The following is a 25,087-nucleotide window of genomic DNA, read 5'->3' as shown; positions in this document are numbered from 1 at the left end:
CATAAAAGCCTAGCATTATGGAGAAATACTTGATAAATACTGATCCCTGCTCCCTTGACCTAATTGTGAAAATAATGGAATCCCTCATTGCATGTAAGAATTGAATCCAGAATTTTGATCATGATTAATTCTCTGCAAGTAAACTGAATGTAGCAGCAATAAGCAAATTCTTATTGGATGCATTTGTCTGGGGCTCTCCATGAAGACAATGTCCCCAAGCTATTATTTGATGATTGTCCGTGAAGTTGCTCCAATCATCTAGGACAAGCTTTAGATCATAGACCTTACTTTCAATCTTTTCACAGCAGTTTGATTGCATGGTATAAACTTCACTATTGCTCTTAAGTGGCTGACAAAATCCACCAAAGTAAGCTTTATCAAGAAATTTTATGTGCATTCCAAGCATTTCCATAATCTCCTGTTCTGTTGCAATCTCACAGAGAGATTCAGAAGGAGTGTTGGGTATAGGACCCCGACCAATTTCAAGTAATTGAAGAATTCGACTGATATATAATTCGATTTCACATAAAAGAGCCCCCTATCCTGTTTATTGCTTCCATCTTTCGGTTCGAGATCACATGGAATTGTGACTTCATCTTGGGGGTTGAAGTGTGGTATTGGGTTTCTGAACCACATAACATCCACCTCCTGCTGCCAAGTTAAGTTTCAATTACGATCTGCATGACCAATCTTGATTTCAACCATCACACAAGGAACAAGAAACCTTACTGTGAAAACAAGATTGTAGCCTAGTTGAAGCACTTTATGTAGCAGGTCATGTCTATCCCGACTGTGAGCTGGAAGCAATGGGGATGCAGGGACTTGCAGTACTGAAATGCTTGCCTGCCTACAGTGACAATGATCAAGTGATTCAAGAGCCATTTGGTCTCTTGGCTGAAGAAAGTTGAGGTTCCACCCCAAAACCAATTGGTATTGGGGGAAGTAGCCCAACTCCTTATAAGGTCCCTTAATTTTTCAATATGGGACAAATACTCTCAACACGCCCTCGCACATGTGGCGAACTTTCAAGCCTAACACGTGGACAATACATATTTGGTGGCGGGAGCACGTGTGGCCGTTGGGCCCAACACGTGAAGCCTTGCTCTGATACCATGAAGAAAGTTGAGGTTCCACCCCAAAACTAATTGGCAATGGGGTGAGTAGCCCAACTCCTTATAAACCCAGGCTAGGTCCCTTAACTTTTCAATGTGGGACAAATACTCTCAACATTGGCCAATCCGAAAGCTCTCTAGGAAGAGATCAAGAACAGAGCCAGGACCAGTCCAGACCTCCTCAACAATGGTAAGTATGATCGTTCTGTCTGCCATCGATGCTTTCCTCAAAACTTCCACCAACTCTGCGCTTTCTGGGTTCTAGTAACAAACTCATTCATATCATTCATCCACCAATATTATATCACGTACACGGATTAATGAAAGAGAAATAATTAATAAGAAGCATATACCGGTTGAAATTTGAGAAGCGATGCGTCGTGGGTGGTTCCAATTGGTTGAGAAGAATTTTTCAAAAGTATGCATAGGAGCACTAGAGCTGAAAAAGCTATTAGAGGAAGATACCGATATTGTTTCATATCTCTCAGTCGACGGTGGAGATCCCATAGAATTTTTCCGTACTCAATAATGCCGGAGTTAAGGGTGGAATAGAAATCCATTCTTGCAAATCTTTACCTAAAATAATCATTTATATTAAAAAAGAAGAGTAAGCTTTTAAAACTGTCTCTCTGATGCGGAGAATTAGATGGACCTAATAAATACTATAGTAACCTTATATAGGAAGTGGATTCATTACAATTTAGACATTGTCCTATACCAATTTTCTCACTTGGTGCATTGATGGTGGGGTTCCGAGAAAATCTACCTTAACCCTAGTTGTATACAAACATTTTCCTCACGTAACGTTCCCGAGAGTTAGACACATAGATGTATACAAGTGGTGAGACCCAAGAATCGCTCGAGAAATATTAATTATAGCAGATCATGGATAAGGTCACCAAGCTAAAACAATTGATGCTCACATTTCAAATCTAACGCAAAATTGTGAAGAAAATGGTGTTGTGGGATCTTGTAGAGTCATAAATGTAGCAACTTGTTAGCCATGAGAATGAGATATCTCCAAATCCTAGAGATTTTTTGTCTGGAGAAATATGGAGAGATCCTCCAAATGGAAAATTGTCTTCCCAGAGATCTTCGCCTGGTTAAGACAAAGAAGAGAACAGATTTACCATAAAACTAACATTAATAGTTTGAAATCACCGGTTAAAAAGTGTTTGATTGATTGGTTAATTAGTGATCATTTCACTAATTTTCTAGAGGAAGGAACGACCTACTAATTTTCTATTTAAACACCCAACGCTAGCTCTGTTTTTAAACCAGAAAAGTGCACACCAAGAAACAGACACTTTTTCTACACTCTTTTACGACCAAAGTTTAGTTTTCTCTCATCATGTCGGAGTCCAATGGCAATACTGGTTTCATGGTTAGTGTCGTTTATCTCCCTGTTCTTAATTTCCAAGTTATTTGTTTTAATTTTTTTTGTCAAAATGGTTTTGTAGACTTGTGAATTGAAATTGGATACCCGTTCCCCTGGATGGCATAAGACCATGATCAAAGTTTTGAAGAATGTCAGTGGTAAGCATGCTTGTTTCCTATATACTATATGGATAAAAAGATGCATATGTGAGTTAGGTCAGTTGGTCAGGGCAGTGATTTTGCCCCCAAAGTTTGAGTCCACCTCCTCATACATTATACATTAGAGTAGTTTAGACTATCGCTTGTATAAAAAAAAAATACTAATACTATTGTTTTTTATGACTTAATTCAATTTTGATTATAATTAATGAAGGAGTATCTTATACCATTGATGCACAAGCCGGAATAGCATGTGTTTCGGGGACGGTGGATCCGAGCACCCTTCTGACGTTATTTGCCAAAGCAGGGAAGCATGCACAGCTGCTGAGAGTTCATTCTGGACAACATTATCACTTCTCTGGTGTCAAACCTGTTGTTGACACTTACAACACACATGGAAATGGTAATGGGACTAATTACGATCGCACTCAAGATAGAACCCTTGCAACAACAACAGCCCACCACGTACACCACTACCATCGGCCGCGGCCGCGGCCGGAAGACTCCCAATGCTCCATTCTCTGATCACTCAATAATGACCTTAATTTAAAACGCAAAATGTTACATAGATTATAGGATGCTTGGTTTTTTGGTTTCTACTACTTGTGTTTGGAATTTTTGTTTTTCCCTTCTTCCCAATTTTTAAGGGCATGTCCGAGTTCATATTTTGCGATTTCTCCGGTTTTTTGAGGAGAATAATGTAGAATCGTAATGGACATTATATTTGAATCTTACAAAGTCTTCACTTTTTTGGGTATTTTTTTTGTTATTTCTTCTAATTTCAAGTCAAATGAATTCCCTCACACAGAAGACTAGTTTGGTGCTGCTTCCAAGTTTTGCATTTTTTGGGATGGGATGCGAAGACATGTGTATGGAAATGGAGCACTAGAATAGTTCCTTTCTTGTATATATTTTGATGCTAAATACTAAGGTCTCACTTGACTCCTCTGTGGTGGTGTCAGCTAAACAAAGAGGAGGCTATGATATGTCTATACTGGGAAGATTCAAGAATCTATGAAGATATTAAGACCCTATTGCTTCAGGTGCCGGAGTCTTGTTTCAGTTTATTCCTGGAGAAGCCAATTGCGTTGTGCATAGACCGGCTAGACCTGGTTGTGTGAAGAGAAGCCGTCTATTTGGGTAGAGGTGCCCCTAATTTTATTCAAGACGCCCTTATGATTGATTGTATGAGTCGGAATTAGGTTCCGTGCCCCGTCTTATTTGTTTCTTAATAAATGAGTCCTTGAGGTTTGATTAAAAATAAAATACTAAGGTCTCAATTTAATTTATTTAGTTTTTAATCTTTTCACCAAAAGATATACTAAGGTCTCAATAAATTCATATATGAAGCTGATCCAACCATAAAATCCTGCGTAAAAACATTTATTAGGTGAATTAATTATGTATAGGCAAATTCTTACCCATTATGCATTTTGTGAAGGGCTCTTCATGAAGACAATATTATGCAAATCTAGGGTAAGCTTGGGATCATGGACCTCACTTTCAATACTTTCACCGCAGTTGGCTTGCATGTCAAATGCCTCATCGTTAGTCTTATTGTGACTGATAAAATCATTTCATTAATCTCGTTTTTTATTTATAAATTATGATCTCACTCACAGAGATATATTCAAAGAGAAAACGTTATTAAGCATTACATAATTTACAATAAAACTTGGCATAAAAGTGTTATCAATCCTTAGGAAAGGACTCGGATTCAAACTTGCAAGTGTAACTGGGGATCGAAAACATTGTCCTACACTAATTTATTTTTAGAGAAAGGCGGATGGTATTTTATTAAAGAAAAAATGAGTAACTGACAAATAGAAATCCATTCTTGCAAATCTTTACCTAAAATAATATTTTATATATTAACCTTATACTGTTGCGGAGAATTAGACGGACCTAATAAATACTATATATATTAACCTTATATAGGAAGTGGATCCCTTACATTTTAGACATTTTCCTAAACCAATTTTCTCATTTGGTGCATTGATGGTAGGGTTCCTAGAAAACCTACCTTATATTTTTTGTGGGAGTGAGAATGAGATATCTCCAAATCCTAGAGTTTTTTTAGCATGCAGAAATATGGAGTGATCCTCCAAATGGAAAATTTTCTTCTCAGAGATCTTCGCCTGGTTGAATCTCATGAGGGATAACAAAAAGAAGAGAAATAGTTTGAAATCACCGGTTGAATTTGAAATGTGTTTGATTGATTGGTTAATTAGTGATCATAATTAATGCAAAACATTCCCGACAAATCATTCCCCATATTTTCTAGAGGCCCGACCTACTAATTCTCTATTTAAACACCCAACGTTAGCTCTGTTTTAAACCAGAAAAGTGCACACACCAAGAAGCAGACACTTTCCTCAACTCGTTTACGACCATAATTTAGTTTTCTCTCTCATCATGTCGGAGTCCGATGGCAATACTGGTTTCATGGTTAGTGTCGTTTATCTCCCTCCCTGTTCTTAATTTCCAAGTTTTTTTTAAAAATCTTTTTTGTCAAAATGATTTTGTAGAGTTGTCAATTGAAATTGGATACCAGCACCCCTGGATGGCATAAGACCATGACCAAAGTTTTGAGCAAAATCAAGGGTACGTACGTATATTAATCGCCTGATTTGCACAATTGCTTTTGTGTTAATCTCGTTGTTCTTGAATCTTAATCACTAAATTAATCGTCTGATTTGTTATTAGGGGTGTCTTACACCATTGATGCACAAGCCGGGATTGCGCATGTTTCGGGCACAATCGAGCCGGACACCCTTCTCAAGTTATTATCAAAATCAGGGAAGCATGCAGAGCTGCTTAGGATTGACTCAGGATATAAGCATCAGTTCTACACGGCAAAGCCTGTTGCTAATTACAGAAATGGACATGGTTATGGGCAGGGTTATTATAATAATCATGATTACGGATATTATAATCCCAATGGAACAGGTAATTCCTCCCATATAGCAACAGATCCCTACCATCATCAACGGTACTACCCTAATTACTATGAGCAGACGGCGCAACCACTGAGTTTTCCACAGCCACCCCCGCGGATGGAGATTCACCCGTTTTATGATCCGGACACCCAATGCACCATCATGTGATCAGCTATTGAATTTAAAATGCCGTGGATTTAGGGTTGGCGTTTTAATATTACATATATGATTCCCACTACATATAAAATGTGGGTTATGAAGTTTGGTTTTTCCCTTCTTCTCCAATATTTGGGAGTTGTTAAGGGGTTTAATTTGGTTTGCGACTCTCCGATTATTAAAGGAGAATGTTGAAAAAATTTGAACGGAGTTGTTCTACATATATTTATAATTAAAAGAAGTCATGGTTTGAGTGTACTTGTCTCAATGTTTTTGAAGAGTGTAGACTTGAACTGTAATTGACATCATCTATATATATTTTTGCTAAGGACATGATGTTTTGATTAATTGTGTGGAACTCGACATCATCTATAAAGAAACTCCAACAAATTAATTGAAAAATCCAAGCTGGTTCAAATACTTTGAGATATGGGATGAGCTACCAAAAATACCAATAGTACACCTTAACATAACACCAAATTGGAAAAAAGGAAAATGGTAGTTGTGTGGCTGCTGGGATTCGAGCCCAGGTCTCCACGGCCACAACGTGGAATTCTTACCACTAAACTACAGCCACAAGTTGATTATAGAGGCTCTCAACATGATATATAGCTGTTTCTGTAGTTTACGTTATGTAGACATCCGTGCCTTTGGTAAACACATGAAGATCCAGAATCTGACTATTGGCCAAGTGGGCCAAGCTCATTTACTTTGTTGTTGATCTGGATCTGCTTTCGAAAACCAGGGCCTCGATTATTTTAGATCACGCAAAAAACTAAAATGATTATTTATTTATTTATAATATAAGTAATATTCTAAATTATAAAATAAAAAAAAAGGTGAGATTTCTCTCACATACATTATTAAGGTGTCATAAGCGTTTGAATTTGAGATCCACTGGTCTGCAAATCATTGGACTACGCCCGAAAAAAGAAGAGCAAGCTACAAATTTCAATAGGATGGGTGGTGAAGAAGGCATCCACATCCAGCTACACATGGCATGGCAACCTGCGTATTCCGGAACATTGCTGGTCCAACTCGGCGGAACATGAAGAATACCAAATTGTTATTGTCCATGGGTCCGACAACAACTTATACAAATGCAAATCACATATTATATTAATGATACATACAATACAATGGATAAACTGGCTTTTGAATCACCCCAAAGGCCACATCTCAAGCGCACCGTTGATCTCTGCGATCTGATGATGATCAGATGTTGACACGTGCTCTACCCCAAGTGGCTCTCGCATTTTGTGCCTATCTGTCTAGAGAACGAGGTGGCAGATTGCTGATTCGCCAGACGTTGACAACATAATAATTTGTGTGAAACTTGTCCAAAGTTTTAGAGAAATGCACGAGTCATGTCAAATCCGTAGCTATCAATCATGTGCCCCAAAATCAATTGCGTAGATTCAAATGCAACTCATTTGTGCAGATTATTATAAAACAATCCACAAATATTCTTCAATTCAAGAAAAATGGATGATCATATCATTGATAATAACAATTGATAGCAATGTGTTATGTGACTTTACTTGAATCATCATTACAAAACGTCCAAGCTTCCTAACCTATCATTTAGTATTTACTAGTAAGGATTCAGATAGGTAGCCAAAAAAACATATACAGGACGATAAGTCTTGGCCTTTTATTACTGGACGAGAGATGCCATCGTATATGTATTATATAGAGTAATGCCACTATTGTCATGTATGTACAAAAACGAACTAGTGTCAATATATGTGTGTACAGTGTATTTATTTATAAAGATATACGGATAGACTGCATGACAGCTTCTCGCCAATCTAACATTCGTAGCAAGTAAGAGTAGCTGTCTCTCTCTCTCTCTCTCTCTGCAACTTCCATTAGCTCGATGGAGGAAAATTCAAACCAATGTGCAGCAGAATCAGCTGCAATTCCTCTCAACATGCAAGGAGAATCTAATGATGGGGAAGAAAGAGATCCAGAAAGCATTTCACTGAGTCAACCACTCCTCCGGAGAAACCGGACACTCTCTTCCAGTCCACTGGCTATAGTTGGAGCAAAAGTCTCCTACATAGAGAGCTTGGACTATGAGTAAGAACTAACACACATCCCATTTCAAGTTTCACTTGAAAGCAACTCCCAAATGCTAAATCCTTATTCTCTTCATCCTCACATTGAATTGGAGTTGGTTTGATGCAGGATCAACGAGAATGATCTCTTTAAGCATGACTGGAGAAGCAGATCCAAAGTCCAAGTCTTGCAGTATATATTCTTGAAATGGATTCTCGCCTTCCTTGTTGGACTTTTAACTGGTATAATTGCCACCCTCATTAACCTTGCAGTTGAGAATATTGCTGGCTACAAGCTTCTTGCCGCAGTTAGTTTCATAGAGAAAGAAAGGTTTGTTGCATTCCTAACCACACTCTCAATGTTATATTCACCTACGTCAATCAAAATCTCATATTATAGTCTGTTCAATTCTCTGTGACAACAAAAACAATGTGTGGGAATTATGTGGTGTAGGTACCTCATGGGGTTCATCTATTTAGCTGGGGCCAATCTCCTACTGACCACTGTTGCTTCCGTTCTCTGCGTGTGTTTTGCACCCACTGCGGCCGGACCTGGTATACCTGAAATCAAAGCTTATCTAAACGGAGTGGACACTCCCAATATGTTTGGTGCTACAACAATGATTGTCAAGGTGGGTTGGCTTTTTAAAATTGAAAATGTCTCAAGATAATTTCAGTAAGTGACTGCTCTATTAAACTACTCTTAAAATTAGAATCAGTTACGATATTGAAAAAGAAAAGAAAGCTAAATAATAAAACTGCTTAACACAGTACACGAGAGATTTTACTTAATTTCTTCTATGTATAAAGCTAAGTGGCATGATAAACTTTCATGTTGCAGATAATCGGAAGCATTGGGGCTGTCTCTGCAGGCCTAGATCTTGGAAAAGAAGGACCTCTAGTGCACATTGGAAGCTGCATTGCTTCCTTACTAGGCCAAGGGGGACCTGACAATCACCGTATCAAATGGCGCTGGCTCCGCTACTTCAATAATGACCGTGACCGCCGGGATCTCATTACTTGTGGCGCTGCCTCTGGGGTATGTGCAGCTTTCCGAGCCCCTGTGGGTGGCGTACTGTTTGCTCTTGAAGAGGTGGCAACATGGTGGAGGAGTGCCCTTCTCTGGAGAACTTTCTTCAGCACAGCCATTGTGGTCGTGGTGCTTAGAACTTTCATTGAAATATGCAATTCCGGGGGATGTGGGCTTTTTGGAAAAGGAGGGCTTATCATGTTCGATGTAAGCACTGTTACTGTGACGTACCATATGATGGATATCATCCCCGTAGTTGTAATTGGCATTATTGGTGGAGTATTGGGAAGCCTGTACAACTTTCTTCTCCACAAGATCCTCAGACTATACAATCTCATAAATCAGTAAGCAACCTAATCCAAACTTCAATCTTGTAGTCATAAACATAAACGGATTTTAGGATGTAAAGTAACCTTGCAAAGCTAAGCCAACACCAGAATATACTCAGCTGACCGTGCTTTTTGTAATCTGAGAGAAATGGTTATTCCATGTTTGACAACTAACACAATGTGATGTCAACTTGATAGTAATAATTACTTCTTGAATTACTCTCTTGGCAGGAAGGGTAAAGTTCACAAGGTCCTCCTCAGTCTCAGTGTATCACTCTTTACCTCTGCATGCTTATATGGTCTCCCTTTCCTCGTCGAATGCACACCCTGTGATTCCTCTCTTGCAGAGTCTGTCTGCCCCACCAATGCAGGGTCTGGAAACTTCAAAAAATTCAACTGCCCAGATGGCCACTACAATGACCTGGCTACTCTTCTCCTTGCCACTAATGATGATGCAGTTCGAAACATCTTCTCGACTACCACATCCACCGAATACCATCCTATCTCCCTCCTAATCTTCTTCGCACTTTATTGCATCTTAGCATTGTTTACATTTGGAATTGCTGTGCCATCTGGACTGTTCCTCCCCATCATCCTTATGGGGTCAGCTTATGGCCGCATGCTTGGTATCGCCATGAAATCCTATACGAACATTGACCAGGGGCTTTTTGCTGTTCTTGGTGCAGCTTCTCTAATGGCAGGATCAATGAGGATGACAGTTTCACTATGTGTCATATTTCTTGAGCTCACCAACAACCTCCTCTTACTACCCATAACAATGATTGTCCTCCTAATTGCCAAAACAGTAGGAGACAGCTTCAACCCAAGCATCTATGAGATTATACTGCATTTAAAAGGTTTGCCTTTCTTGGATGCACATCCAGAACCATGGATGAGGAATCTGACCGTAGGTGAGCTTGCTGATGCCAAGCTGCCAGTAGTCACCCTTCGTGGAATTGAAACGGTGGAAAGTATTGTGGAGGTCCTGAGAAACACCACACACAATGGTTTCCCTGTTATAGATGATGGAGTGGTGCCACCAGTAGGATTGGCCGTTGGGGCAACAGAAGTACATGGACTAATCCTTCGAGCTCACCTTGTTCATGTGCTGAAGAAGAAATGGTTTCAAAGAGAGAAAAGAAGAACAGAGGAGTGGGAAGTGAGAGAGAAATTTACCTGGGTTGAGTTGGCTGAGAGGGAAGGAAAGATCGAGGAGGTGGCTGTGACAAGTGAAGAAATGGAGATGTATGTAGATCTGCATCCCCTCACCAATACAACACCTTATACAGTGATGGAAAGCATGTCAGTAGCAAAAGCTATGGTGCTTTTCAGACAACTGGGACTCCGCCATTTGCTCATTGTGCCAAAGTATGAAGCAGCTGGGGTAATTTGATCAAGCATTCTCATTTTACTAAACACCATGCACTTGTTAACTAGAGTTACAACTTACTTACACCTAAGCATATTTATTCAGTACATTTAGCAAATTTATTCAAGATGGTCGTTCGTTATACACTAAAATTTGGAAAGGCCAATATCACTAACCTCAACGTGTGCTCCATTTATAGGTGCCTCCCGTGGTTGGGATCTTAACCAGGCAGGATTTAATAGCCTACAACATTTTGAATGCCTTTCCACATCTCACGAAAACCACGAGCAGAGAGAAGGGGAACTGAAAACGTCTTCTCCTCAACCAACGGAACTAGCAGCTTTCCTGATGCAAGACATCGCTTTCTTTATTATTATTTTTTACTCAATTATTTATTCTTTCATCCAATTCCAAAGGAGTCAGGTAACACAACAATCTGCAATTTCATTCACTTGTAACTATTCATATCACACATGTCTCAGTTGATGATGAACAAAATTCCTTTCTTCAAAAGGGAAAACAACACAGAGGTATTGGTTTTGTTATTTTCTCACTCTACTAGATAGATTATCCTACTCTTCTTCTAGTAATAACCCCAGCAAAATACAACATTGAAAATTCTTCACAAGCGTTTCTTCTTCTTCTTTCCTAATTTCTTTTTCTTTAGGCTGACACCTTGGCCCCTCTTGAACACAGCTAAAACCTCGATGCTGCAATCATGGAAAAAATAAATAAAAACTTGTCATGGAAAACTTAGCAAAAAAGAAACTGGAAAGCAAAAAGATGTATTAAATGCAAAGATGATGGAATTAGCAATACAACGTCTGAATGAAATGCGGGAAATCTTGAAAGAAACTATAGTATATATGCATATCCATGCAATTTAATTGTAATAAGATGCATCATACGTTGGAAACAAGGGGGTTAAAGAATAGAAACTGATATATACCTCTGGGTTCCAGGGAAAAAATTATATCCGTGGGCTTTTTCCAACTTCCATGCCTTGCTAGACAATAACAACTCGCAATCCTGTTGAAAAATCAATCCCAAATTACGTAGAGGTAAAAAATGGTGACAGTCAAACCAGACCAAGACGGGATTGGATAATCAGAGCAGAATATAATTATTTCATGGAACTTTGTAGCAACCAATTTATACCTCTTTGAAGCTTTCCCATCCACAACTAATATAAATAAGGGTTCGAGGCAATGTTTTGCTATCCTCTGAAGTTATTTTGCTTCCAATATGAACTGAAGCTTCTCTTGCACGGAGCATCCATGGTCTCTTCTCATCCTTTTCTTTTGAGCTTGAACTGAGTTGACATATAAATTATTGGAACTAATTACTTTCCACTAGGACCACCAGTGAGGTCCTTGACTTCAATATTTTGAATGTAGAAAGGGTCTAACCTCTCTGAGGATGACTTAGCTTTATACTCGGCTGAAGATATACTCCGCAATGCATCAACAAGAGATGCATCCAGTCCCTTTCTAGGAGGATCCACAACAAGTACATCTGATCCCATGATCCAAGAAAGAGGTTCCTAGTTTATATGTGAGAAATATTACAAACCCAACTATTCAGCAGAAATCATAAAGGAACAATAACGGAGAAACCTTGAAAATTGCTTTGTATACATTATAATATAAACATGAAATTCGGAAGAATTCACATACTAAATAATAATTTAAAATTTATTCTCATACTTTCTCTTTAACAAATTATCGCCATATTTAACATCTAAACCTGAAGAAAACAGAGATCTCTACTATGAGGTAAAAATTTAAGATATATACATAAAAAATTTCAAGGGGTTACCAACTTTAGAAGTATCTGCAAGATGCCAGCTGATACTGCTATCTACTAAGTTTGGCAGGCGGTCAACTGTCTTCTCAAAGGATAGTTTTGATTCTTTGTTAATCTCGATGCATTTAACAGACCTAGAAAACAATAATAATTCCATATCAGAATGTCTTATATTTAAAAATAAAGACTGAACTTTTGAGGTTTTATACATTCAAATTATCCCAATTCTTGCCTGCATTTTCTTGTCACAGCTAATGATAATCCAATTACACCAGCTCCTGCATACAAGTCAGCAACAGATGATCCTTGAGGGACATACCTTTGTAACTTCCGAAGCAAGGTATCAAAAGCCTGGGATGAAGTAGCATTAGACCAGGTGATATAGAGTAGAAACTTTTTCAAGAAATGTAAAATTAAGAAGGTATGATTTTCCATAATCAAGTTTCAGAAAACAGGTTCCAGTCAGGATGGTTAGATGTTAAACCGAAGATTCCTTCTTTTACATGTTTCAAATTCTGATTCCTTCAGGATCCAATTATACCCTGAATAACAACTATATCATAATATATGTGCATTCTAAGGGTCTTTTGTTTTTCTTTTTTCTTCTTCTACCCTTACATTTACAGTGGTTTATATGGCTTTAATTTCTAAGCTCACAGTGTGATGGAAGTTGATGTTAATGAAAATAAAATTTATGCATTTCAGTAGTTAGAAAATAAGATTAAAATACCCGTGTGTTTGCTTGGCCAAAACTGGATGGAGCCAAGGAGATATCAATTCCTCCAACATGTTCCCAGAAGTCTCTTTCTCCTAAAAGATGTCTCCATCTATTCCCAAAAATTATCTGCATCACCAGGTAAACATATGTAAATTCAAGATCATGTAATAAAATGACTAAAAATAACCCTTTGGACTCACATTGTTTGTTGATGTCTGAAAGTTGGCCCATACAGAGTGAACCAGATTGACTTTGCTTCTTGTCCCGCCATTTCTCCATATAAACTGGAAACAAGTATACAGACCATAGATTTCAAATATAATTCTTTAAAAGATAAGATTTACAACAGCAAAATAAAATGAAGTAGCTAGCTCACATTAGCCAAGGCATTCAGTTTTTCTGAATTCGGGGAATTTTCATTTCTTGAGTTCCATACTAAAGCTACCTGCACTTTACCTAGAAGGAAGTATAACTTAAACATTAGTTAGATTTAAGATCAATTTTTGCGTATTACAGAAAATCTGATTCTAAAACTCACATAATTATAATGAATTCAGCTACTAACCATTTTTATATCTTTCGGAGGCAGGAAGAGATGTATCATGTGTTGTCACGGCCATCTGCACACCACCATTAATTGAGTTACCAGAAAATTACAACTTACTAGCATATTTTCCATGTACACCTTCATTATCTTGAATCTCACCTGCACATAACGTAAATCACCCGTTCCCTCATCTTCATCATATGGCTCAATGCTTAGTTCAGTAATACCTGAAAATTATATAAAGAAGTACAAAAATAATTCAACACTCAAAAACCGGAAAAAGAAACAAATAAACAAAGAAGAAAACAAAATATAACAGGTAACATTGAGTTTTAATAACTGAAAAGGACCTTGTTTAAGCAGCTCCACCGCGGCATTAATACTTGGATGATGAGCTGAAAAAACAGAAAAAAGAAAATACAAACTAAACAAAATTAAAAACTGCAAAAGAAACAATTGAAAATTAATCCAATGATTTAAAAAGTTAGTAGGATTGGGAATTTGGGACCTTTGCATTGAGGAATATCTACTACATTATGAGTGCCCTCCTGATAAAGCCCAATCAGAGGGTTTTCTGATGAACCACGAACGGCTAATTTTGCACGACACCTCCATCCCCACTAGCACCACACCAAATAATATCAAGACTCAAAACCCTAAGTAATACCAGGAAGATAATTTTTTATTTTTTTCTATAAAAAAGGCCTACACTTTACGAAATTAAGGGGGCAAATTGTTAAGTAATACCAGTTTGCAACTGTCGAATGTAAAATCTGAGACTCCAACGGCCTTGAAGAACTCCGTAGCCTCGTCAATGATGACCGGACGGTGGAGATTGAACTCGTGGGTACACCCGGAGCACCTGAATATCCAGGCAACAAATTTAAAATAAATAAAAAAGTTAAAGCAAAGATAATAATTATTGTGGGAAAAAAAAAAAAAGTAAACTGAAAGGGTGTTGTCGAAAAGAGTTACGATTCGAAGTGTGGGCAGTGGAGGGCGCAGGTTAGCGAGGGCGGAGGGTTTGCGTTGGGGCTTAACGAGCGAGAAGGAGCTGCTGGAGCTGAAGCAGAAGGCGGAGCGCGCACTGCGCTTGGGGAAACGTGGCAGGTAATGAGTGGAGGCGGAGGAGGACGTACGGAGAGGAAGCACAGAGGCATTGCTCCGCCGTTGCTCTGTGGCGGGAATGGATAATAAACAAATAAAGAGGGCTGAGAAAAATGTCTCAACGGTAGATAGAATAGCGTGAAACACGGTAATTAAACTCGCGGTTTTTAATGTGGTGTTGGTGTTGACGTGCGGTTTTGGATGTGTTGTTTACGTACGATAACGAGATAAACAGCGTTTCTATTTTATGTTTGGGAGTTTCACTAAAACACCCAAAATGGGGGTTGAAATTATAAAAAAACCCAACACCCAAAACACTTTATAAACACACCCAAAATCCATCATTACACACACTCAAAACCCATTTATAAACACACCCAAAAAATATACAATTGTTGATTGTGGGGTTGATTTTGGGTGTATTTCTATGTTTAAATAGTATTTGGGTTTTTTTATAAATACATGTCTAGGATTGGGTTTATTTATAAATATCTATTTATGTTTCTCTATAAAAAAAAAAAGAATTAAAAAACAACAACATAGGACAATACTAAACATTGCTTTATTTTCTTCAGACCAAAAAAAAAAAAAACCATTGCTTTATTTGTTTGCAAACATGTGCTTTTACATTTGCAGTTTCTTCTGTGGTGGTCTATGAGCTTTTGTGCAGAGAAGTTCCAATGGATGATACAAAACGAAGGAGAGCATCTTTCACTTTGTCAAGGAAGTGGAAATAGGCATATCTCCAGGACTTCTTGATGACCAAAGTCCCACAAACTCCCCAGAACCCTACAAAGAAACCTATCACTATGCTGATGATGAACCCTAGCTTTTTAAATTTACTGTCATCATCATCCTCTCCATCTCCACTTGGAACTTGAGGTGCTTCTCCATTGTCGTCTTGGCAACTGGGTAATGGATACCCGCAAAGAGCGGCATTGCCCTCGTAAATTGATGGATCAACCAGGGTCTGAAACTGGTTGCCTGTTGGAATTCTCCCAGACAAGTTATTGTATGACAGGTTGAGATGATTCAAAAATGTTAAAGAAACCATGCTCTGTGGAATTGAACCTGAAAGTTTGTTTGTTGATAGATCAATAGTTTCTATCCGCTCCAAGTTTCCGATCTTTTCTGGGATATTTCCTGTCAAATGATTCATGGACAAATTCAAGGTGCCCAACTTTAAAAGTCTTGTCAGCCCCACGGGCATCTCTCCTGACAAGTTATTGTCTGAGAGATCAACACTATTAACAAGGTAAAGGATGGAGTCATATACAAGCACTCTTCCTTTTGACACCACCTCCAGTTTTCCCTGATAACTGCTTGTATCTTTGTCTGTGAACTCAGATTTGAAGCCAGTCAAATTACCTATGCACTGTGGAATTTTTCCAAAGAGATTGTTGTGTGAGAGGTCCAGTATGTGGAGATTGGAAAGGCCACATAACTGTGAAGGTATGTTTCCAGTAAACGAGTTGAGCCTCAAGCTTAAAATCAACAAAGAGAGCATGTTTTCTCCTATGGAAGCCGGAATTGGTCCAGAAAACTTGTTGTCACCAAGATCAAGACTCTTCATGTCAGTGCAGTTTCTCAAGGAAGGGACTTCACCTGAAAAATTGTTGCTAGAGAGGATCAAGAAGTTGAGTGAAGTAAGAGAGCCTAAGGACCTTGGGATTGAACCGGAGAGACTGTTGTTTGACACATCTACAATATACAATAATGGTAATTTGTTCCAAAAGTGAGGAATCTGACCAGACAAGTGGTTGTTTGAGATAACCATGGTTGTTAATTGGCTCATATTACTAAGGGACAGGGGAATTCTTCCACTCAAAGAGTTCCTAGAAATGTCTAGATCTGACAGAAAGAGCATCACTTCACCAATTTTAGGAGGAATTGGTCCTGAAAACAGATTATCTCTAAGATACAACATGGTGATGTTTGATGACCAGAGTGGTAGGGGGCCCTCAAACCTGTTTGAACTCAAATCAACGGTGGAAGGATAGCTGAATCTTAATGAGTTGGGCACCCTGCCACTTAGCTGATTATAAGCGACATCTAGTTTACTCAATTCCAAATCCAACTGCCAAAACCAATCTGGTATGGTGTTTGAAATCTTAGCATTATTGAGTACCACCATGGTCAGCTCAGTCTGATTTCTGAGCCATGTAGGAAATTTGGGACCCAGTTTGCATGATCTAATGTTCAAGTATCTCAATTTGAAAGGAGGTATCCAATCAGAAGGTATGTCGAAAACTAAGGAAATGTTTGGCGAAGCTTTTTCAATTGATACATCGGTTAAGCCTCGAAGTTTCTCCAAATGAGCTTCTGTTATGACACCTTCCCATGTGTTTTCAGAGATATCTAGTGCAACCAGCGAGGAGAGCTGCCCAAGACTTTCTGGGATGATCCCACCCATTTGATTTCTTGCAAGGTAAAACTCCTCCAAAGATGTTAAGTTTCCAATCGATTTCGGGATTGAACCGTGAAATGAGTTGTCCCACAATGCGAGGTATCTTAAGCTTTTAAGGTATCCCAAAGAATCAGGCAGTTTTCCTGTCAGTCTGTTAAATCCCAAATCCAATGTCTCTAAGGTGATGTTTGTGCATGCAGACAACGTATCAATGAAATTAGTAATTTCACCAGTAATTTTGTTGATAGAAAGTCTTAGCGTCTGCAAACTGCATAGTGTTCCCAAGTTTCTTGGCAACTGACCTCCAATGTTTGAATTCTCTGATAAATCAAGCGTCTGGAGAGACGTCAAACTACCAAATGTTTCTGCAAGTTCTCCATGGAGTTTGTTGGACTTTAGGTGAAGGTGGACTAGTTTAGTCAGATTAAACATCCAGGGAGGTATCGTGGAGCTGAAATCGTTGCCAGAGAGATCAAGAACCAAAAGGGATGTGAAATTGATGGAAGGAAGAGTGAGAGGAAGGATGGAAAGTCTACAAAAGGGCAAATGCAATTCAACAAGGGAAGGGAGCATATTAACAGTAGGAAGCCAATATGATGCAGCCTTGGAAAGGTCAACTCCTTCTAAGTTAAGGTACTTTAAGGAAGAAAAAGTTGCAAGCCTTAGCCAGTGTAGATCATTCTCAACTGGTTCAAAAAGGTAATTACTGAGATCAAGATAAACCAATCTTGAGAGGTTTCCAAAATTGGAGGGAATGATTCCACCAAACGATGCACCAGAGAGATTGAGGTATATCAGTTTCTCTAGTGATCCAATGAAACTTGGAAGCTGGACACCTCCAAAGTTATTCATGCTCAAATCCAAGTAAACCAAATCTTTCAAAACAAGCAAAGAAGAGTTGATCTCACCACCAAATGCATTCTCTGCTACTCCATCACCATCCAACCCACCTATTTTATAGCGATTGCGAAGATCGAGCCTGTTGACACGTCCAGTTATGTTGTTGCAGCCTACACCACTCCATTTGCAGCAATCTTCTCCCACCCAAGACGAAAGCCGGTCCGAAGGATCTGTAAGGCCTTGTTTGAGCTTGAGAAGGGCTTTCCTCTCTATATCCATGCATTTCACGTTATGATGATCAGCAGCACTGCAGAAACCAAGTTTAATGGTTTCAAGGTATAGAATTCCTGACAGTAAAATTAGTGAAACAAGTTGGATGGAAGCACTGCTGTGACCCATACTTGTTATGCAAGCATGTAATGGGAGGGATGATCTGCAGGAGTGAAGATACGAGTCTGCAAGATTTAAAGAGAACAAATGTCCTGTACGTAGTAGTAGGGAGGATGGAGAAAGAAAATTGAGTTTTTCTTCTCTTTGAATTTTCGAAACTATGTGCCCTCACAACAAGGGAAAGATGTGACTCAGATTTATACCAAGTCTGATAAATAAAAAAGTCAATTATTAGAAGACTCCCAAGTCAATAGTCTGAGAGAGCCTTAATATATATTTTCGACCCCATCAACACTTCAACCACGCTCGTCTAGTTGAAAAATGACTTTTAGGTTGAATGTTGCATTTCAGTCAAAGGGATATTTAAGAACCCCAATTTAGTACCCCAAGAATAATACTTGGTCTGCTCCATCTAGATGTTCAAAGAAACTATTAGACGTGGTCGTCAAAATGGAAGAAGAGGTCCTGCTACATTTGTTTTTTTTAAAGATTCCCAAATTTTACAGATTTTACACGAGGGCATTATATTATATTAATTAAACATGAAACTGTTTATAATTTTCCTCCATCCATCACAGGAACATCATATAGGTAGAAACAGTCGAACTATAGAATTTGGAAATAGCGCCAACACACACTACATAGTTCCGGTAACAAAAGATGCATAAGCCAATCTCCTTGGTGTTTCTGTATAACCATCTATTTCAAGGCCACAGGAGCGCAAATATTTTAGGATCACAATCTACAATATGCACTTATTTCTGCGATCAATCATCAGTGCCAAAGTACCGATCACCAAATTCACCCATTCCTGGAATCACACGGAATTCTTCATTCAGTGCAACATCAATCTCTGAAGTGACAATCTTTAACGATGGAAACCGTTTGGAAACACAATGGATTCCTTCAGGGGCCTAAGGCAGAGGGAAGCAATGGTAAAAAGAATCAAACAAATGTTGACATTGTACACAAAAACAATCGGTCGGCGTCGAGAGAAACTCACAGAGATAAGGTTTAAGAATATTATATGTGCTTCAGGAACTCCTTTCTGTATGAGTAGTTCAATAGCCTGGTTAGCAGAGTTACCTACAAGCCATTAACGTGGATTGTCACTTTTCACTCACCAGCAAGCAAAAGTTCAAAAGAATGCCCTTCTCAGCAGGATGGGTCAGGAATTTGATAAACCAAGCCTATTCTTGTTTTTAATTTGAAATTCTTACAGTAACTAATGTATACATGAAAAAAAAACGGAGTCCAGTGCCCAAATTATAAAAATAAAAAACGGACTCCAATTTCTAGCTAGCAAAAGCCAACATGCCCTGCCATTTTAATTTCCACATTGTGCAGTATGTCTCACAACATACTCTTTGGCGGGAATGGCATAAGACATAATAAACAAATGATGTTATCTTTCTATCACTCCTGTGCATCTTGAGCAATGAGAATAAGAAAACACTAGAGTCCAAAAGTTTTCTTCCATCACCAACTACATTTTTCTCAATATATGCGGGTACCAAAGAAGGACAACAGAACTTCAAAGGAAACCAATGGGATTACCTGTAGCAAGGACGGGGTCTAGAAGCAGGACATGGCGTTCTGAAATATCCTTGGGAAGCTTCTCGTATATAAGCTGCTTAAGTTGTAGTAACTCAGTTATACACAATTTTTATTAAGTTTGAGAGGGAGGGGTTAGCTCTTCGTAAATTTTCTCCTACTTCAAAAACAGTTATAAGGTTACCTGTTTCCCATTGTCTCCATCACGGTGAATCAGAATCTTTCCAATTTTTATTCCTTTGCAGCATGCACGTAATGCATTTTCCATGCTCTCACCACTTACATAATAAACATGGAAAGATTGTTAAGACCCGACAACCCATATTTTGCCTGCCGGATAAATAAAACTTTTAAAATCAATACCTGATTTAAAGCTCACCTTCGAACAATTGAAACCCCACACAATTTCTTGCAGAAATCAACCCCAGTATATACTGATGCTGAAATAGAATAAATACAAAATTTCAAAGACATAATATTCTTTACTTAAATAAATATTGGATCCATGTTTATGTGAGCTTCACAGTCCAATCATTCAACTAGCAACGCACCTCCCCCTCCAACGGAAAATCCAAAATCCTCCCAACCCAAAACGAACAAAGTTCTGAATCGAGTATGGAGAAGGAAAGAAGAGGGTAAAGACATGTAATCAACATACCTGTTGGAGTTACTACTTGCTTCTCTGTGAATGGCAAATGGCCAAGGCCATGCTCCACAACCTAGTGGCCACATCAAAGTATAAGAACATAAAAGCTGAACTCTGGTAGGTTAATGAAACTTGACAAAGCATGAAATGGAAAATACCAGACGAATTAGCCGATCTGAATAAAATACAAAGTCATGCTTTGATATTTCTCGGTCTCGAATCAGTGTATGCATACCTCTAATCTGTAACATGAGAAAAACTCGATTCAGGACTACAAAGAGATGAAAGTGAAGAAACAGTCATCGGATTGCAAACTGTTGGGACAACCTTTCAGGTTACAGGGTCCATCGTAATGCAAGTGACCTATATATTCAAATAAACTTGGGCCAGTCAACCATGAGATCTGATTGATCACACTTTTCAGGGCTGAAATTTAAATATTTGGTTGGAGGTGGACATAGAAGGTGCCCAGAAAAGGGGTTTGGAAAGTTCTCTCACTGATATGCCATAAGCCCAGAAACAGAAACCAAGTTGACATAACTATCTTTAGCCTTCACCTACCAGACACATACCCAACCCAACTCATCCGACGCTGCTTTGTATAATCCACAATCTCACTGTTTTCTGCACTCAGAGTTGTACAGTTATTCTAGTTACTGGCATTTAGTAGTAGAATTTTTGGGCCACAGCTCAACGAAAAACAAGACCAATAATTGAATTCAACATACAATAAATAATTTGTACTTGAGAGTCTTAGGATCAACAACCATAGCCAAGACTACCAAATTCTTAATGCCCCCAAAAGAAAGAAGGTGAAGAATATGTCTATAACACCAAATCACAAATAAAACAAAAGGCATACCTGAAATGTTGACTGAATAACATACATATTGGGATAAATTTTGCAGAGGTCATGCTGACCAAGCTTTGTGTGAATATGTTGCACAATCAAATCAATGGCTACATGATTATCACCACCACGGGGAATGATCACATCAGCATACTTCTTTGATGGGTGAACAAAATCATCAAAAGCAGGCTTGACAAACTTGGCATACTGCACAATTAAAATAATGCTACCAATGTGATTTTAAGAATTGAAACAATAAAATCTCAGCGGAATTACAAGACAATTAAACCATAAAAGAGCCACCCTATGTTCTTACTCAACTCCACAGAAAATTATGATGATTCAATTGTGGGCAAGGAGACTGTTCAAGCATGGGGTCTTACCATTTCAAGAACAGAGTTTATGTCCCTCCCCCTCTCAACTGTGTCTCGTCTTATTCTACGAGCAAGCCTTACATCAGCATCTGGACAAAAACAAGATAACAAATATTCACGGAGTGAGAGAGAGCAAATCTAAAAAAGGTTATGACCTGCTCCTCATGCGCATACAGAGACTGGCCAACCCATAAAGTTGGATGGGAATAGAAGCACTCTTAAAGAACGAATGTTTGATAATAACCTATAAGCAGTTTGAGTTTATATAAATTTTTAAAAACTGAAGCCATTCTATATGGACCGGCAAAAAGTAGAATACATTATTCGCCACCCAAGTGCCTAACGCCTATGGTTTATAACAGCATAAATTGCTAATTGGCAACTGAATCTTAATAGGCAATATAAGAACACGCAACCAGCCCTGAAATTCCTTGCTTTCTCTGGATTTCTTTGATCAATATCTATTTCTATTTCTTTGTCGTAACATATACATTTGATTACAGAGGAATTGCTAGACCCATACAAGAAGGCATAATGTCCATAAATAGCACTCAAACTAACATGCCATGCAAAGCAAAACAATCATGGAAATGTAGGAAGATGAGATGACCATAAAGGAACATAACAAGACAATAAAAATAATGACAATGACAAAAAACTAGAAAGAGAAAATCAAACCTGTATCGACAAAAATCTTCATGTTCATCAGATTTCGGACACGTTGATCATGGAATACCAGAATTCCCTCCAAAATTATTACATCGGAAGCATTCACCTGAAAAAGCAGTAAACAAAATGATTAAAAGGGAAGAAAACGACAATTAGAAGTCAAAACGAACCTTGAGAAGAGTAAAAATGGTAAAAATACTAATAATAATGATAGTTAATAAAGTAATATAGGAATAATAATAATAAATAGTACAATGTTACCAGTACACTAATTCTACATGCCAAACAAGCTAGATACTCCTAACAAAAAAAAAAGGAATAAAAACACATAAATGATTTGAGTACCTGCCGGAAAGTATCAGAACTTCGTCGATGGATCTTAAAATCATAAATCGGAACTTGGACAGATTGGCCACATTTTAGCTTTTGAACGCACTCTAAAAGTTGCTCGGTGTCAAAAGCATCTACAAAATGCAAGCCATACATAATCAATAAAATTTTACAAATAATGTCCATAGGCTAAAGAAAAACCCCAACAAAACTTTATCTGTCACTCCATAACTACCAGAGTTGCACAGTACAGATAGAACAGCACACAGCCTAATTTCTTGGCAGCAGACATCAAGAATAGGAAAGTAAATTTGACTTTTTATAATAAATGATTACCAGGATGATCAAAATTATACTCATGCACCCGTTCAGATTCCTCAGGTGTCAAACCACGGTAAAATGAATCCTACGACACGGCCAAATGAAACTAATCAGAGAATTTTATTAAGCATAAAGTAAAATCAACTAATGACGGAATTTTGCAGGCAGAAAAGCAAGGTAAGCATAATGGACACCAAACCCTAACCTGATTGACAAGGACGACCCGATGATCGTGAAGCTGTTGGATGATCATGTCGCAAACCGTGGTCTTACCCGAAGCCGTACCTCCCGAAACACCTAATCAATCACCGCAACAACAATCAAATTGAAAGAAAATGTAGTTGCGGCAGAGATGTGACTGAAACAAATGCAAATTGATTGGATGTTCTGTGAAAATGTGAAGAAATACGAATGAGAGAGTTAATAGTACCAATGACGAAGGGCTGCTTGGTGGCGTTGGGGTCAGCTGGGTTTGAAGCAGCGGAAGCAGGAGAGGAAGACGATGCAGGTGGAGATGAGAGGAGGCCGTCAAGTCGGAGTCCCGAGAAGTGGGGCCCTGACGCTGCCTCCATCACGTAGTCTATGGTGGTCGTCTCCTCCGGCATGGTTTTCACTCTCACTGTCAGTCTCTGGTTGTCTGTTTCGGACTGAATTTGTTACAGCACGACACTTCGACTGCCTTCAAAAATCAAAAGAGCTCAGCGCTGGACAGAATAGACACTGCCGCTTTGTCACGATTTGTTCGGGCGCCTAAGATTCACGCTTTATTATTATTATTTTTTTGTTCTGAATCACGAGGTGGTCCTGGATGGGCCCCAATTATGGGTGGCACCTTTAAACCTTAACTACAACTCAGACTAATCCCCGCTCACACCGGGTCGGCCCGTAAGGGGTAAAGTGTTGGCCAAAGTGGTGACTCCATACGAGAGCGGGGATAATTCACGCTTTATTTTTGGGTTTGTCCTTTTTCTGATATAAAATTAAATATTGTTTTGAATTTTCTGATTTTGGATTGGCAATGGAGGAATATGCCTTATCCATTTTTTATTATATTCTTTTTCGTGTGAAATTCATGCGCCAAAACGGTGACATCGCCCTAACTGTTTTTGGTTTTTATTTTTTATATAATTGATACTAGTTACTTTTGAATGTTTCATCATTCTCTGTTTTTCGCTTTATATATATATATACAATTATTCTCTTATCCGGATGTCCTCACGTTATTATCATGCGGATCCTATTGTAAACAGGCAGGAAAACAGAGAGGGATAGTACAAAATTACATGGCATCCGCACGATAATAACGTCCGGATGTCCGTATAAGAGAATTTCTGTATATATATATATATATATATATATATATATTATATATTTATATACTATTTTAATCAAATCTAACTAGCGGGTGATGAAGGGATTTGAACTCGAGTGAAGAGTGGAAAACATATATGCTTCTTTTTTTTTTTCTTGTTTTTGTTGGTTGAGAATTAGCAATAGATACATTACATTGGGGAGGGGGTACTTATCTTCTCTCCTCTCTCTCTCTCTCTCTTTCTTTTTTCTTCCTTTTCCTTTTCTCTTTTTATTAAAAAAATATTACCTACACTACTTATGATTATTAATTTTTTTTGTCTCACACAAACCCCAAGCCTACCTTTTTTTTTTTTTGTCTCGCACAAAGACAGTTGTTTCAAAAATTTCAGAAATTAGTTTTTGTATTTGTAGATATAGATGCATTTGAGGGTAAGACTCATTATGTCACCCTCACTATGAAAATCTTTTTATGTTTATTAATGAAATTCACTCCTACCATCGAGTTTAGTATATAAGTTTTGCCTGATCGGCTTTCAAATCCTGGAATCGCCACTGGTTATGCCTCATCAAAAGAAAAAAAAAACAAAAACAAAATGTTGGTCATACAAAGTTGTATCTCTTTTCATAATTATGGAATGTCCAAAATTAATAACCATATTCCATGAAATCATAATTTTGTTCGG

General features: G+C 38.3%; 5 protein-coding genes, 1 long non-coding RNA gene, 1 other non-coding gene and 1 pseudogene across 9 annotated transcripts; 2 read left to right on the top strand and 6 right to left on the bottom strand.

Annotated features, from left to right (window-relative positions):
* Window positions 1–170: 170 nt before the first annotated feature.
* LOC110764455 (uncharacterized protein At4g15970-like) lies at window positions 171–1,672 on the bottom strand (annotated as a pseudogene).
* Window positions 1,673–4,731: 3,059 nt separating this feature from the next.
* On the top strand, window positions 4,732–5,983 carry LOC110764456 (uncharacterized). Its single transcript, XM_021967443.2, has 3 exons — window positions 4,732–5,096; window positions 5,177–5,252; window positions 5,355–5,983. The coding sequence occupies exons 1-3, from the start codon at window positions 5,064–5,066 to the stop codon at window positions 5,753–5,755; spliced, it is 510 nt and encodes a 169-aa protein (XP_021823135.2). The 5' UTR covers window positions 4,732–5,063; the 3' UTR covers window positions 5,756–5,983.
* A 265-nt stretch (window positions 5,984–6,248) lies between these two features.
* TRNAH-GUG (transfer RNA histidin (anticodon GUG)) lies at window positions 6,249–6,320 on the bottom strand. Its single transcript has one exon. It is a non-coding gene; the product is annotated as a tRNA-His (tRNA).
* Window positions 6,321–7,622: 1,302 nt separating this feature from the next.
* Window positions 7,623–11,076, top strand: CLC-B (chloride channel B). Of its 2 annotated transcripts, none has more exons than XM_088250483.1 (6): window positions 7,623–7,825; window positions 7,934–8,134; window positions 8,258–8,435; window positions 8,645–9,177; window positions 9,394–10,530; window positions 10,731–11,076. In XM_088250483.1, exons 1-6 carry the CDS (start codon window positions 7,623–7,625, stop codon window positions 10,753–10,755), a joined length of 2,277 nt encoding a protein of 758 aa, XP_088106609.1. In that variant the 3' UTR covers window positions 10,756–11,076. The 2 variants fall into 2 exon arrangements, with proteins under 2 accessions (XP_088106609.1, XP_021823081.1); XM_021967389.2 differs by having other exon boundaries at window positions 9,394–10,546.
* LOC110764415 (uncharacterized) lies at window positions 8,036–10,440 on the bottom strand. Its single transcript, XR_002527896.2, has 3 exons — window positions 10,339–10,440; window positions 8,262–10,270; window positions 8,036–8,175 (listed from the first exon to the last, which is right to left on the bottom strand). It is a non-coding gene; the product is annotated as an uncharacterized LOC110764415 (long non-coding RNA).
* Window positions 10,956–14,873, bottom strand: LOC110748559 (S-adenosyl-L-methionine-dependent methyltransferases superfamily protein). 2 transcript variants are annotated; one of them, XM_088250485.1, is made up of 15 exons: window positions 14,578–14,873; window positions 14,350–14,464; window positions 14,111–14,222; window positions 13,953–13,997; window positions 13,762–13,829; window positions 13,621–13,675; window positions 13,432–13,511; window positions 13,256–13,339; window positions 13,068–13,181; window positions 12,570–12,688; window positions 12,350–12,471; window positions 11,941–12,046; window positions 11,690–11,843; window positions 11,481–11,560; window positions 10,956–11,241 (listed from the first exon to the last, which is right to left on the bottom strand). In XM_088250485.1, the coding sequence occupies exons 1-15, from the start codon at window positions 14,760–14,762 to the stop codon at window positions 11,154–11,156; spliced, it is 1,527 nt and encodes a 508-aa protein (XP_088106611.1). In that variant the 5' UTR covers window positions 14,763–14,873; the 3' UTR covers window positions 10,956–11,153. The 2 variants fall into 2 exon arrangements, with proteins under 2 accessions (XP_088106611.1, XP_088106610.1); XM_088250484.1 differs by having other exon boundaries at window positions 11,941–12,074; window positions 12,354–12,471; window positions 14,578–14,870.
* A 384-nt stretch (window positions 14,874–15,257) lies between these two features.
* Window positions 15,258–18,700, bottom strand: LOC110764343 (receptor-like protein EIX1). The gene has a single exon (XM_021967289.2). It carries the CDS (start codon window positions 18,353–18,355, stop codon window positions 15,362–15,364), a length of 2,994 nt encoding a protein of 997 aa, XP_021822981.2. The 5' UTR covers window positions 18,356–18,700; the 3' UTR covers window positions 15,258–15,361.
* Window positions 18,701–18,934: 234 nt separating this feature from the next.
* On the bottom strand, window positions 18,935–23,836 carry UKL2 (uridine kinase-like 2). The gene is made up of 14 exons (XM_021967391.2): window positions 23,521–23,836; window positions 23,296–23,387; window positions 23,106–23,175; window positions 22,785–22,903; window positions 22,449–22,545; window positions 21,780–21,859; window positions 21,409–21,603; window positions 20,705–20,788; window positions 20,559–20,619; window positions 20,280–20,340; window positions 20,085–20,178; window positions 19,904–19,976; window positions 19,350–19,432; window positions 18,935–19,260 (listed from the first exon to the last, which is right to left on the bottom strand). The coding sequence occupies exons 1-14, from the start codon at window positions 23,693–23,695 to the stop codon at window positions 19,114–19,116; spliced, it is 1,431 nt and encodes a 476-aa protein (XP_021823083.1). The 5' UTR covers window positions 23,696–23,836; the 3' UTR covers window positions 18,935–19,113.
* Between the last annotated feature and the right edge of the window lie 1,251 nt (window positions 23,837–25,087).

This window comes from Prunus avium, chromosome 3, assembly GCF_965620075.1.
Source record: "Prunus avium chromosome 3, drPruAviu1.hap1.1, whole genome shotgun sequence".
NCBI lineage: Eukaryota > Viridiplantae > Streptophyta > Magnoliopsida > Rosales > Rosaceae > Prunus > Prunus avium.
Note: the sequence above shows the minus strand (reverse complement) of the source record. Positions and strands in the feature narration are given on the sequence as shown.